The 15522-nt window shown below is 40.5% G+C and overlaps 2 protein-coding genes across 2 annotated transcripts in view; one reads left to right on the top strand and one right to left on the bottom strand.

Moving 5' to 3' along the window:
• Positions 1-15522, top strand: part of LOC100368869 (tubulin--tyrosine ligase-like protein 12) — a 47767-nt gene that overhangs the window by 24105 nt on the left and 8140 nt on the right. Inside the window, exons 5-7 of the mRNA XM_085506465.1 lie at positions 5639-5772; positions 6228-6424; positions 15146-15343. Of these exons, the coding sequence (XP_085362591.1) occupies positions 5639-5772; positions 6228-6424; positions 15146-15343 (529 nt within the window). The remainder of the gene's footprint in view (positions 1-5638; positions 5773-6227; positions 6425-15145; positions 15344-15522) is intronic.
• LOC146735590 (E3 ubiquitin-protein ligase TRIM71-like) lies at positions 6504-9322 on the bottom strand. Its single transcript, XM_085506464.1, has one exon. The coding sequence runs from the start codon at positions 9242-9244 to the stop codon at positions 7052-7054; it is 2193 nt and encodes a 730-aa protein (XP_085362590.1). The 5' UTR covers positions 9245-9322; the 3' UTR covers positions 6504-7051.

Here is a 15522-nt window from a genome sequence, read left to right as displayed (position 1 = left end):
CACGAAGTTGGCAAACCAGGCAAAGGGGGATAGCCGCGTTCCATGGGTGTCTTTGCCAATTGAAGACGACCCATGTTTGGTGAATGGCCAGGTCACAACTTAGTGACTACTTCAGGCCTTGGGGAACTCACCTCATGGGGGAAGGGAGCACACCCCCCCACAACTGCCGAACACATGGCCACATATCCCTGTCGTACACAGATTGCGCCGGTGTAGTCCGGTTTGGAGACGGCGGGTGACCGACCCCTGGACCTTCCCAGGTGGTGACATCCGTTTACGGGATACGGCTGAAATCTCCATTTCTCCCCGTCAGTGTCTCCCCTGTTGGGCACTGCCATGGGGACTCCCACAAGGCGGAAGCAATCAGACAGGGAGTAGCAGTTTGCTGGTGTAAGACGCCATACACAGGGTACATCAGCCGGAACTAAGGCCAGGCTTCTACCCAAATGTGTTCGTAGTGCCAAATCTACAAGTGGCAGGTGTCCAGTTTTGGACCTAGGCAGACTGAATCAGTGCGTGCTCCTCGATCGGTTCCACATGGAGACACCATTCAGGGTTCTTCTCTCCATCCACCGTTTTGACTGGCTAGCCCCGCTAAACTTAAGCGGGGCCTACCTGCACGTACCGATGCACCCAGCGTGTTGCCATCTCCTTCGAATCGCCCAGCTGGGCCAAGTATTCGAATTTCGGGTGCCCCCCGTTCGGGTTAGGCACAGCGCCCTACGTGTTCACCAGAGTGATGAAACAGGTAGTGCTGCTGCTTCACCAGATGTCGGTACACCTCAATCCGTACCCAGGCTTCCGGTTACCTACAACCCAGGAAGGGGTAATAGCCAAACGCATCTGGCTAACACGAGATTTACTTCACCAGTTGGGCTCGTTAGTAAATCGACAAGTCCCACCTCGACCCAACACGCAGTTGGTGTCCCTGGGCATGGAGTTTTGACACAGAGGTAAGCTTGGCTTAGCTATTTCAAGCGTATTGCTTAGCGCTAAGCAGCCTAGCTGAATGCCTAGTCAGCGTTCCCTCTGTGTCCCTCCGTGAACTAATACGGATCATCAAAATGATGACCTCGGTTCGAAGGGTCGTTCCCCAGGCCGCACTACGCAGCCGCCCGGTATAACGCTTATTATAACACTGAGCTCTCCTATGGGAACTAGATAGGCGGGTTTCGATCTCGGACCAAGTGAAGGAAGCCCTGTCCTGGTGGTCGGCACTGGCCAACCTCGGACAGGGGAGCCCCTTGGGCCCGCTCGCCGCAGGTATGGCTCTGGTAACAGATACCTCCCCCCAGGGTTGGGGAGCACATCTATCGGGCCAACAAGCCCAAGGATATGGCCCCCGCATTAGTTTCGGGACTACCATATCAACCCGCTCGAACTGAGAGCAGTGTACTTAGTACTACCATGGTGGTCTCCTTCAAGAAGGAGGGGGACGCATTCCCCATCGTTGTCAGTCCTAGCAGAGCAAAATCCTCCTTTGGTGCCTGGAATACAATGTGGAGCTAACCGCACACCACCTTCCAGGGTTGAGGAACAGTCTGGCGACGCCCTTTCAGGGCGGCTCAGTCTCCAGAAGACTGAGTGGCTGATACCCCAGTGGGTAGCCTCCAGGCTGTTTCGGCTGTGGGACGATCCAAGGTTGGACCGTTTTGCCGCACCCCAGAACGCCAAGCTGCCGACGTACGTAACACTCCTGCTGACTCCAGGAGACTGGGCCAGGGTCGCTTTGCTAGCCCCGTGGACCCACTTAGTTGTGTACGCCTTCCCTCCCTTCCCGCTAGTTTACCGGACACCGGAGAAAACTTCGACAGGTGCACACCCGCATATTATCATGGGTCGCACCCAATTGGCCAAGCAAGGCCTAGTTTCCACTTCTGTTGGAAATGCTAGTCGAAGCGCCAGCAGTGCTTCCGGACTTACCGGACTGGCCGTCCCAACCAGACGACGCACTACCAACGAGCCCAGCAGGTATCACTTACATGCATAGAGGCTCTCAGAAAACCCGCACATACGAAAGCCTTATCTGAGCGGGCTGCCAACGTCCTGGCCAGGGCGAACAGGGATTCCACCTATGCGGCCTACATTTCTAGGCTGCAAGCATACACTGATTGGTGTAGCGGAAGGGAGATTGATTCATACCATCCCTCTATTGGCCAGGTAGCAGGCTCCTTCGTCCACCTGTTTGACAAAGTGGGTTTGTCCTACGCAGCGAGCGTTGGCTACAGGTCGGTCTTGTCCCCCACCACTCAGAATGTATGGGAACAAGACTAGCCGATTGTCCTATTATTAGGAGACTATTTACTGCTTTCCAGACGCCAAGACCCCATACAAGGGAGCCGCCCAACTGGGACTCGTCGGCTGTGCTGTCTGCTCTAAGCAGACCGCCCTTTGAGCCTCTCCAATCAGCACCACTCAAATTTTCGACGTGGAAAATAGTCTTCCTACTGGCCCTCGCCTCAGGTAGGCGCTGTTCAGAGCTAGGCGCACTGTCCTTCGCGGACGGTTGTGCCGCTTTTATGGACGATCAAGTTGTACTAAAGACAGGAATCGGGTGTCTCGCCAAGAACCAAATCCCAGGACACGATCCTCAACCGATCGTCATCCCCCGGCTGGCAAATATTGTCGGCCCGGAGGATCAGGAGGAATTGCTTCTCTGCCCGGTCCGAGCGCTGAGTTGCTACGAGAACCGTACCAGGTTTTCTAGACGGGGAACCAAACACATGTTTTTGTGTTACGGCCTTGGCAAACAGGATAAGCCGGCTTCCCCGACTTCCGTCTCCAGGTGGATTACTGCGACTGTACTGGAGGTCTATAATACACTATCCTCCTCAACACAGACCTTGCAGAGACACCAAGTACGAGAACATGAGGTGCGTGCGATTGCTAACTCACTAGCGCTAGCGTCAGGTGCCCCCCTCAAACACATTCTGAGGGCAGGCTTCTGGAGAACGCAGAACGTCTTCATCTACTACTACCTAAGAGACACCCAATCTATTGAGCAGGGTCTCTTCAGGTTAGGCCCTGTCGTAGCGGGTCAGGCCTTGTTTGCTGACCCAGCCCGAACGACCGCAGGGGTCTCTGCGCATAGGCGATAAGTCAGTCTCAGCATTTTTGCGGGCAGATTGTCTGTTCCACTAGCACTTCCTGGAACCTCCCAGGTTTCGCTTCTGTCGACCTACGCCCTCATGCGAACTGTTTCGGTCCTACTTCAAGCTTATCACCCTCGAATTCGGCTTGGGTCTAGCTTTCTCGGGCACACCGAACTCTGTCACCACAGCAGCATTGGCTTCTTGCTTCGGGGACAGCACAGGCAAGGTAAGACACCACCTTTTTTGGGTCTTAACTTAGGTTTTTGGGTTTGTTTTTCATTCCGGACTGGGGAAAAGTCTTTCATCATTCTCCTTTTTTTTCTGTTTGCTCGGAAAAACCTGCCACCTGTCGGTGTCTGACTCTGCCTACAGTTCAAAATAGTCATTTTGACTGACCGGAGTATATGGTGGGTAATTGAACGTAGTGAATTTAGGCGAGGGTTCTCCGAACCCGCCTATTCACATAGTTCATACCCACCATAGACTGCAGGTCCCCCCCAACCTCCCCACTATTTCCGTCGCGTTGGTCTAAGTCCTCGAGGCGGAAAGAAAGGAACCAGAGTGATGGACGGCTACCGATGGCGTTGCCATGTGGCCTCAGTCACATGGGTTCGTGACGTAAGGGGGGTAAAAGAATCTTGACGTCATGGGGCTTCCCCTGACCTACATTCTATCTCTCCGTCACCGGCAGAATCGCTGATTAATGCCTACAGTTCAAAATAGTCATTTTGACTGACCGGAGTCTATGGTGGGTATGAACTATGTGAATAGGCGGGTTCGGAGAACCCTCGCCTAATTCTGACCACTTTTCCCATTGTTTCACGTGCGGTATGTGTCAGATCGGTTGGTTTGCGGCGATCTGCCTGTCAATGAGTACTATATTTATTCTACTGGTGTCGCATATGTTAAGATGTGTCCATGGTCAAAATAAGTCCTATTTTAATTACAATAAATGAAATTTGAGACAAGTGCGAGTACGAGCGCATTTTGGAATGCTTTAGAAGGAAAAAAAATGATGCGCATGGAAACAAGAAACAGAGATATTTTTTTCTTTTCTGTTGGAGATGCCCTTTTAATAGAGCAATATGGTATGTAACAGTCATTACCGGTAATTAATTAACAAGTACAAGTTTACAGTTCAAATAAGTAGCCACTTTTTCAAATCCCCGTGCAAGTAGCTCACAACTCTTTAAAAGATTGGGCATTCTTGATGTGCATAAATTATGCAAGTTCCAAACGTGCATGTTTATTTATGACCTGAAGGGCGATCATTATGCTTGTTCTCTGGATCATTATGCCTCTTCAATCTCTCACTCTTATTTGACACGTTCACTTATTTCTGACAAACTTGAAATTCCAAAAGTAAAACTAAGCTCAACTAAAAACAGTTTAACATATTCATTAGTAAAACACTGGAATGATCTTCCAATTTCCATTAAAACATTAACATCAAGAAATCGCTTCAAGCTTACCCTAAAACAATTTCTTTTAAATAATTGAACATCAATTTTATTGTTATTTCTCTATCATTCAATTTACAGTATTGTCATTTCACTATTACCACCATATTTCATATAATTTTTCTCCTTATGTATTATGTACTCTTAAACAATATATTAATATGATTTATGATTTCACTGTCCTTATCAGTTTTTTTCTGCTATCAGTGAATATGCAAGGGCTAGAGACTAGATTAGTTCTACTAGAACTACCTCTCTTGTCCTCGCCAGATAGTTATGTATATCTCTATCTTCGTTTTGTACTTTGTAATGTAATTTATCTGGTGAAATAAAATTGTATTGTATTGTATTGTAATTACACATATCTGTTTACTTTTTGGTGGTTACTATTGTTGAACCATTTTTGCACACCATCGTAGAATATCATTAGTACTGTACAAGTTTTATGTACATCACCAGTGGTTTATTTACTGCAACTACTTTATTTCCTCTGTAACATACGTCATATGTCATGCCATTCTTTCTATGTTGATGACTTCACTCACCTGAATCCGGACCCATAATCTGTCAATTGTAAATACAATATTGAAATGTTTTTAATGGCATACTGGTAGTTCCCTTAATCACTCTAATGACTGCGTTCTATGGAGAGCCATTTTTAGTTCCCAAGCCAGTTTTAAAGGGAAAGGCGTGATATGTCAAAGACCAGGGCTACGTCATGATCTCACAAACATTACCAAGACCAAGAAGAGACTAGGTTTTCTGGATTAACACCCGTTTTTCTTCACGATAATCTGTCCCCATCTTTGAGAATTGCATGTGAATGACAAGTGTATTTACTGTCAAAATAATTAATACAAAATCAGGTATTTTAATGATAAAGCATACAAAATAAAATACTTAATTATAGCTGGGATTAATTTTTGCTGAATAGACTTTTTGAGCGTTTTGTAAAGTATAGGTAAATACATGTAGTATGTTCACCGTATTTTATTTTCACTGTTTCATCCCTTCAGCAAAAAGTAATTTTAATCGAAAATAAAATATTTACAGTATTATGACAAATTTATTAATTTTGCATTGCAGATGAGATAACCCGGGATTATGCAGTTAATATCAAAGACCCACTGAAGAGAAAAATAGCTCTGCTGCCATGGAAACATACCAATTTGACAGATATCGACACAGAGCAAGTTGAACCAGACTTGTCATATTTTGGCGTGAGTAAAGTCAAATTAATATGAACTGATTCTTAATCCATGGTACATATGTAGATTCTAGGATCAGATCCAGGCTCCCATTTATTTAGTGTCGTTTCTGAAATCTGAATGAATAAATCACACTAATTTCACAAAGATCGTTCTTACTACGTGTCTTAAATTTGGTAAATTTGTTTGATCAAAAGTCTTTTCTCTCCTCAGTAACTTGAGAAAAAATCAAATCTGAAATGTACTACATTCGTGAGTTATGCTGACCAAATTACATTGCACAATTTATCCACTAAGTTATTATTATTTGTCTTCACTACAATAAATCCCATCATGCATTGCTGCTTTCAATTTGCTTCGGATATGCGTTAAACACAAAGAAGTGTGTAATGTTGAATTTTTACAAAAAAAGGTTAATATATTTCAATAATATTTGTTGACATGACTTATTTCATTGTTTTTTTTAGAGTGTATTCAGTGAGACGTTTCCCACAGATGATGATGTCAATAATTGCTTATTAACACCCCGTACTGATGGTTGTTACAAAGTATTTACTGATGTGCAGCAAGTCACAGACTATCTAAAACATCCCAAGTTTATACTAGTAGAAGATGAACTTGATGCAGATATTTTATGGATAAGAGCACATTTCAAGGATTTTAAGTAAGTACGAAATATATCCTGAGATTCTGGATAAAATAATTCTTGTCATAGCATGGTAAAACAAATTCAGTATAGCAAATTATCAACTTGTTAAATTATTTATTATTTTATTTTATTTATTTAATACGACCACTACAGCCAATAACAGTGGTGTGTTAGAAGACACATTTGTTAAATACAATACAACAGTAAACAAAATTACAATTAGAAAATAATAGACTTAAGCTTCTGTTTTAAAGTCCTAGATTAAACATTTCGCAGTGTTTATTCCAACCATTTTTGGCCAGCGTTTTGTGAGACTTTAAATCCTCAAATCATGGACATCCTATAAACCACAATTGAATTATAGTAACATGTATGTATGAATGACATTATGTATCATATTAGTAGTACTTTAATTTATTATTGGTACTCGTTAGGAGTCAGAGATGAGTTGCATCAATGCTTTGGTCTGAATAATTAAGATTCACTGAGCTCTGGCAGTATTATGTAAATTGAAAAATGATGACAGTGACATATTTATATTTTGCAGATTTTCAAAATCCCTGCTGTTATTAACAGCCTCAAAAAGTTTGAGAAAATCATTGTCACATGTACCCTAACTCACAATTTAAGTTAAAATTTTCCTCACAAGTAAAATGTTTTGATTGAATTTGTCTTTCCTTCAATCACTCCTAGTTGAATCGGGTAGAATTTACTGACAGCTATGCGAGTTGGAAAGTCAACCCACCCTTCACCAATATGGCATAGAAATCTACCATCAGGGGAATATTTACATATTCTTCTGTTGTTAGGATCACAGATGTAGATATTATCATTGCCGTCCACATCAATTCCATGTGGGTAATTGAATTCTCCGTCTCCCGTTCCACGTGACCCAAAACAGGACAGGTATTTGAAGTTGGCGTCGAGGAGGAGTATGCGATGATTTCCGAGATCGGACACGAGTATCTGGTTCTTGCTATTCACTGTGATGGAGTACGGATTCTGGAATTGTCCAATTTTAGTTCCTTTATTTCGTGTGTCAATGATGTGTTTGCCATCCTCATCGTATTTTGAGATGATGTGTTTACCTTTCTGTATGCCAGTTATTAGAACACATCCATCATTGGACAGTTGCACCGAACAGGGATCAATGCCCTCATTTTGACCAAATATGGTCATATCGTTTGTGTCATCAAATGCGACTATTTGCTTGTTGCCAGTATCAGTAACAAAATGTCTGCCAGCCTTTGACACGCTCACATCGATAGGCTGGAATGGTTTAGGGAATGTTTTAAATGTTTTCCATGACAGACAATTACCTTTCCAATCTATGGTTTGAATTCTGTTATTGTCTGTGTCAGCAATAACCAAGTTGTCTTGGTGATTGATCGTGATTCCGCAGGGAGATTTCAAGTATAGTGGTGCTGAAAATTTAGAGCCAATGCAAAAAACACTTCCTGCTGCTGGGATAACTGTAATCTCGTATGGCTTGTACCGGTAGTTTTCATTCTCTAGCTGGGTGCTGTGCTTTACTGTTAACAGATGCATGCCCTCTTGTTTGAAGTTCACATTTACTACTGACCTTCTTTGCGAGTATAAAGGAAACATTACTGTTTCTCCATCCGGCCTCTGAACTTCCACTTCTATGTTGTCCTCCCATAAGGCAGGATTTCCAGCTCTAAATTTGATTGCAAGTAGCATGTCCTGTCCTGCGTTGATGACCTTTCTGAGTCCCTCTACGTTCAGACTCAACTTGTTTTGGGTTACCAAGCCAATGCTTTCTTTTATAATGATATTATTTGGAATGAACCAAATGACATGATCATGATTTGGAGTGTCTGTGATTTCTGTTCTCAAAACGTCACTCACTCGGTCAACTATACCTCTGAGTGAGAGCAAACATTGAGAAGGACTAGCAAACTTCATTAGGTTTTCTGCGTATTCCGCAGCACTCTCCAACCTTGCTTTCGTCAACTCAAGCTCCTTCATCTTGGATTCTAGTGGTTCCTTTTCATGATTAAGAATGGTATTCAGTTCTTGTTTCACTTCTGATTGTCTTCGTAGTACGTGATCAATGATTTTCATTACGTGCTGGTCAATTTGTTTTTCGGTGTTCTCACAGCAGTGTTTCAGTTTGGTTATCTCTTTTCCAAGATTGTTGATTTCCTCATCAGCATTGACAATAGTGTTCTTTAGTTGTTCAATTAATGGACGTAATTGATCTTTGCCTTCTGTAGCTGCTTGCTCTAAATGTTGATGTTTATGCTCAGGTGGTGGGTGTTCAATAAGCGCACACTTAGTACACATCGCCAACTGACAGGTCTTACAGAACACCTCAATAGGGATGCGTTCATGCTGATCGCAGTATACAGTCGGTTGTAGTATTTCAACATCGGTGAACTCTTCCGACACATAGTGCTGAAGATCCATAACTTGGTGACCCTGGGTGACCTTTAATTTTCTGTGTACATCTGTACAAGTTTTACAAAGATTTTGGGAGCATTCGACACATCGAGTGACTGCAGTTCCTTGATCACAAGCTCCGCATGGGCCATCTTGTTTTGCGATATCTTTAACTGTTGATATATAATCGCTGAGCCCGACTAAAATAAAGTTTGTTTGTAATGCTTGGATATTATTGTCAGGTACTTCAAAGCGACATAATGGGCATGTCAACTTACCAGTGCTTTCTTCCACCCATGATTCTAAACAGTGCTCACAGAAGGTGTGTAGACATGGTAGAACTTTAGGAGTCTTGAAAGTTTCTAAGCACAGACTGCAGGTCAGCATGTCGTCCCTGATCTGATCTTTCACGGCTGAAATGTTGGAAGCCATTTTGGAATGTGCGTCCGTTCTTGATCACATCTTGTGGAAAACTTAATTATTCACATATGCTTACACTCTAGTTCAGACTTCCTTGGTGTTCCATTCACAGAAGATTTAAAAAATGCTTAGATAAATATAGGGTGTGTCGTATACGTCTAATTCAGGATGGGCAGTGTGCCACCCCCTGTATAATGGTACAGTCCATTGTGCAGAGTTCTACATTGTTATGGAGTGTTTGACCTGCGGTTACCTTGTATATGTCCAATGGAGTGTGCAGTTACATCAGCTGTATTTATAACTACTGTCACAGTACAACCACAACAGCCATATAAGGCCAATAACCAGTGTGTTAGTAGACACATTTGTTAAATACAATAGTTAACAAAATTACAATTAAAAAAATAATAGAGTTAAGCTTCTGTTTTAAAGTAGACAATCCCAGATTAAAAATTTCACATTTTATGTTGTTATTAAAAACCTAGACAAACAACTTATTCTTAGTGACTTCAATGCGTCCAATTTGTACAATAAAAAGAGACATTTTCCTAAAACTATGTGGAATATGTAAACTGAAAAAAGAAGATAATTTACAAAAAAGTGTACAACCCTAAGACACACTGACACATGAAAACTATATAAAAATAATATCTGCGTGCTGCTAACATGGCTATATTGAAAGTATTGCACGTAATTTCATATTGGGCCATTCCAGTTTATATCTGCACCCCCCTGTTGATGAGTTTGTGTGTTTAGTTCATACAGGGTATAATTTCCATGGGTGTATAAGTCATACAAAGTTGTATTTCCAAATCAACATTCACCATACAGTAATGGAAATCCAAAACTATAGTTCCTACTTATGGTGTTGATGAGTTCCTTTGTGCCACCATACAGAGTAGCATTTCCAAATATAACTCTCATCATATGCTAATTTACCAAGTTCAAAATTTTATATTGATAATGGAAATCCAAACTAGTCCTGATTCACGGTGTTGATGAGCTCATTCGTGCCACCATACAGAGCAGGATTTCCAAATATAACTCTCGTCATATGATGCCAATTTTCCAAGTTCAAACTCCAACTGCGGTAAAGGGGAGGGACATCATATTAGTCACAGAATTAGCATTTTAAAACAAGCGGCCTGTCAGCTGAGATAGCTCTGCTGTTAGCTATACACATTTCAATTGAAGAACTGAAGATACATGTATCGTTAGAAAATGAACAATATGTATAGTATCAAAGCAATCAGACTTGCTGTTTTCAACAAGAAGACGAAAATATCACTTTTTACAAAAAATGACAAAAATATTCACCAAACTTAGAGAATTGAAGGTATCATCATGAAATGAACAAATCTGAGAGAGGTCCACATATAGTACCTATATATGTAATATCAAAGAAATCGAGCTTGCGGATTTTAACAAGAAGTCGAAAATATCACTTTTCACCAAAAATGACAAAAATATTCACCCGAATTAGAGAATAGAAGATATCATTACAAAATGAACAAATCTGAGAGAGGTCCACAGAAGATTTAAAAAACGCTTAGATAAAAGTAGGGTGTGCCACATACATCTCATCCAGGATGGGTAGTGTGTCACCCCACTGTATAGTGGTATGATCCATTGTGCAGAGTTTTAAATTGTTATGGAGTGTACTGTGTTTGACCTGCGGTTACCTTGTATATGTCCAATGAAGTGTGCAGTTACATTATTTATAACCATCGGGAGGGGGGGGGGGGGGGTACTGTCACAGCAATGCGTTATTTACTGATGAGCCAAAAAAAATGGTATAGCAAAACCAGCATCTTATATTTTCCTTTAAATTTTATTCCTCAGATATAAAAAGTAAAGTTTCTGAACATAGCACTCAAGAGTTTATAATTTTTTTAGGATTTTTATATGAGTTTTAGAAAAAAAAAATCAATTTTCATGAAAAATCTAGATAAAATGACAACAATTTTAAAGTAAAATAAAAAAAACGAGGACATTGAAGGGAATATTGATCGAGACCAGGCCAGAATTTAGGTCAGTCTAAATGAACCTTAAAAAAAGATATTTCTTCTTTGTGTTCAGAGCCAAACGTGACAAAATGTAGTTAACAGTTTGTTTAGCCATGTATGTTATTCACATTTACAATTACATTGTCCACACTGTATGCTACCTGCGATTGACCTGTAACTTACCCCCATTTATTAGTGTAATGAACAAAAGTATAGAAACATTTGAAATGCCAAGTCACCCGGCCACCCCCTAAACATGCACCCCTACACTCACATACACGTCTTACCGTCGTTGTGACGACACCTTTAATATAGTTTAATTAATTTTTAAAATAGTTGTGATATGAACTCGATTAGAACGCTTTCCTATATAGGGTTGCATTTTAATTGGACTTTAATAACTCAATTACAGTGCAATTCAAAATAGAAGTGTGTTTGAAATTAGTTTATTTAAAGAAAAGTTGAATTTCCTGTGACTTAACATAGGAATGTTTGCGAAGCTTAGGTTTAGTAAAGGGGGAAGATATTGTACAATCATATTAATATTATTAAAAATTGTACCGTACTTTCCCCCTTTCCCCATACATGCACACACTCACACTTTTTTACAGGTATCACATAAAGTGAATTCATTGATTATCCACTGGTGTGGGTGGGGGATATAGTGGTTAATGTCCATCTGTGTGTATATCCATACAGAAGCACTGTGCAGATAGAAACATTCACACAGTGTTATACAGAAGATATTGAAAACTAGATCTGATCAATATATTCAGTGACCATATATGGTCATAAATGCATAACTATCATATCTAGAGCACTATCGTCTTTCAAGCAGTGCTTTTGATAAAGATGCTAAGGAATCTGCTATCTCTGGTGGCTTCCCTGTTTGAATACAGCTAATAGCATTAAATTCACTTTAATTGAAGTTTACTTATTTTAAATTGTGTTCATATATAAGAATGCAATTTAAATGCAATTTTTGTAAATTATAAATGTGTCTTGTCTTAAGGATGTAGTAGACATAACAGTCACTATTTTATACATTTTTTGTTTATTGTCTATTTTGGTGGCATTTTTCTATCTGCATGCAATGGATGTGTTTCCCACTCAAAATATTAACCAGTACACCCAAAAAAGGCAATTTTAACAAAAAAGTTAGGATATGTGTTTATAACAGCAGACCGCTCACTTTGATTTCAGGATAATCGGCTTTGAGCGCAAACAATAAATATTGACCTAATTTGCATAAGTTGGCCTATTTAGCAACGGAAACAACGCACGCACGCCCTGTCTCTGTGATCGTTCTATATTAGTACACCGTGTGTGACACATCAAAAAATTAGCGCTCCTTAAAATTGTTATCAGAATTATTATTAGAGAAGAAAGGAACAAAAAAGGAAGAATATGACTCCAATATCCGAAGAACCAAAACTTCGTCTCAGAAAAAACAACATCGACCGCGATTCGGTAAGTTCGGACTCCAACGACGGTGCAACATTTATCTACATGTAGCTCAGAATTGAAGAACTAGAAAAAGTGTCAAGAAGTGCATAAACAAGGAAATTATCGTCACATGGTGACGATGATGGGGTGGCTGACGCAGATGGATCGCTGAGACTGATCGATGTCTACATTTTAAATAGCGAACTTTTTCGGCGCCATTGCGGTGCTCAAGTTGCAACGAAGGGATTTGACATTGGAGGAAGACACACGGCACGGCTGGGGACCCCACTTCCAAATTAAATGTTCAAATTCAGAATATTATTTTTCCTCAGCCGAGAGAATTTTCACATCTTTTGAAAAACAAGAAAAAGAGTTCCAAGTAAACAGGAAAATGGTGATCACCGGAAAAGTGATCGGTAAAGGCCGACGTGTGATGGCAAAATTTGCCAAGTACATGGGTTTACCAGCACCGATCCACGGGGGACCATATAAACAACACGTTGTTGAAGTCGAAAACGGGGCCGAGAACGAACTTGAGAAGGAATTCGTAGAAGCGGCGTCAGTAGAGCTCCAACAAATAAAATTCAAATCAAGAAACGTTTCAATCACCTCACTCCTTATACGGATTGTCTCCGCCCAATTATGACGTCAAATGTTCTGAGCTGAACTGTACTGCATGTTTACTTCCTGCATGGAGCTCCATAATTCCTGTATACCAGGCAGGGTTATCTTTTTACAGGCCGGCTTTGGGTATGGCAAGGTACTTTTTTCACACGTTGTCCCAAACGACAAATTATTTATCACAACTAAATTTTAATATCCAGTAAGAAACTGAGATATAAATACAATTGAATAATCGTTACGCCAGTCCCGGTTGCCGCTCGACCGAACAGCGAAACACATACTCTGTCGGATCGAGCTGTTTCTATCTCTCGTCTCCAGCTAGCACGCCTGCATCTACATTAAGAAGGCACATTTCATTTTATTTTATTATATATATATATTTTTTTTTTTCTAAGGGGGGTGACCGATATGATCGTTGTCGGCAACTTGGACATTGTGTAGAAAACACGCGGCGATTTACACTGATCACAGTTGGCCTACATTAAAAATTGCAGTAGCTGCCACAATAACCCCAGTCGTGCGGTCCCCGGTTACTAAGGAAGTAACCATAATCTCTCACTTATGTCCAGTCAATAAACAACCTTTGTATGCGCATAGGATTACGTAATTTATCTTTAGTAACTGTACAACGCTATTTCGATGAACGAGTCTCGCCAGTGCTTTGGAGCCTGGTTTACGTTGAATATTGACGATACACTTGATCACTTTGTAACTTGAACCACACAATCTATAAAATAGAAGTATACTCTTCGCCCGAGCGTAACATTTTTTCTCAAACGACGTCCCAAACTGAAAATATTGGCCAGTTTGTTCAGTGGAAAGGTTATTTGCCGTTTCTGCCAAATGAAAACGGACTAATTAGTGAACTACATTATCGAGTACGCTGCGTTCCCTGGGTATCGCATTGGCTTGAATTTTGCATGGGCTGTTCTACCGAAAGTGTCAAACATGCGGGTGAGAGCGTTTTATCCTAACAATAATCGTTGGCGAGAAATCTTGTTATAAACTAAAAGTAAATTGAGTGTAATTCAGTGACCGCGGTCCAACATTTCAAGCTGGTCTGATGAAATAAATGCATCTCGCTGGGCAAAAATCTTGTCACCCGATTGGATGGGACACCCTGTGGTTAACATTACGATGTTTGTTACTCATCTAACTAGTTCCAGTTTCCTGCAGTACTCGTTTTTTTAAAATAACATTTTTGTTTGTTTACTTAGCAGTCACGTGATAACCATTAAATTCTATCCAAAATTACCCAGAATTTCAGAAAGTGTGAGATAAGAGGTTTCATAAAATATATGGTTTACTATAGTTCAGGACAATTCTTATATGAAAATATCAAGCCTAACTATAACATACTTGTTATGTCTACTACATCCTTAACTTGTCATTACAGTTGGCAATTAGGGTTAGGATGTGGGTCAGTATACAGTACATGTATATCAACCTAAACCTAACATCAAGACACGTATTTCTTTAAATTGACTTTAATATTAAATTTAAAACAAGTGGAGCCCTTAAATTGGCTTTACTTTTATAGTAATGATTCACTTGTACTATGTATTTAATGAAATGGCCTGACTTTTTATGTTTATGTTTGTAACTGATCAATTTTTCACTGCTAGAAATTAACACGATTTTACTATCTTATAGCATTTGTGAGGACAAAATATGAAAGTCACTGAAAATCAGTGTTATGAGATCGCAGAGAAATGTTACTCCTGTGAAATTGAAGTGATTCATAGTATACTAAGACACACAAACAGTATCACATAAATTGATGACTAGATATCTTTCTCGTTGTTGTTACTCATCAATAGAGCTTTCTGTTTGACAGACAACTTTGTTTGGACGGTAGAAAGTACATCAATCAGTTTCCATGCGAGGCATTGCTGACAACTAAAGATTTATTGGCTGTAACTGCAAGAAGAGCTATACCAAACAATCCTAAGGCGCCTAAGTGGCTGCAGAAGACCTTTGACCTCTCATTAGAGCTCCCTAAGTTTGTGTCCTATTTTCAGCAAAAAGAGCAAAGGTAAGAGGTATTCCCAAAAAAACAAATTTAACATGTTTTACAATGACATTACCTCCTAATATGTCTGCTAAGGCAAACTATGAATGAGGTGTTTTTTTTTTATATCAATGGCACATTATGAAGATTTCCAGCTGTTCTTTGATGTTTTTTTTTTTTTTTAAAGTCCCTGTTCGGATGGT

This window comes from Saccoglossus kowalevskii, chromosome 12 (genome assembly GCF_978046115.1).
Source record: "Saccoglossus kowalevskii chromosome 12, keSacKowa6.1, whole genome shotgun sequence".
Lineage (NCBI taxonomy): Eukaryota > Metazoa > Hemichordata > Enteropneusta > Harrimaniidae > Saccoglossus > Saccoglossus kowalevskii.
Note: the sequence above shows the minus strand (reverse complement) of the source record. Positions and strands in the feature narration are given on the sequence as shown.

Excerpts from the sequence above, each read along its gene's own strand:
- LOC146735590 (XM_085506464.1), bottom strand. The coding sequence starts at position 9,244 with ATGGCTTCCAACATTTCAGCCGTGAAAGATCAGATCAGGGACGACATG.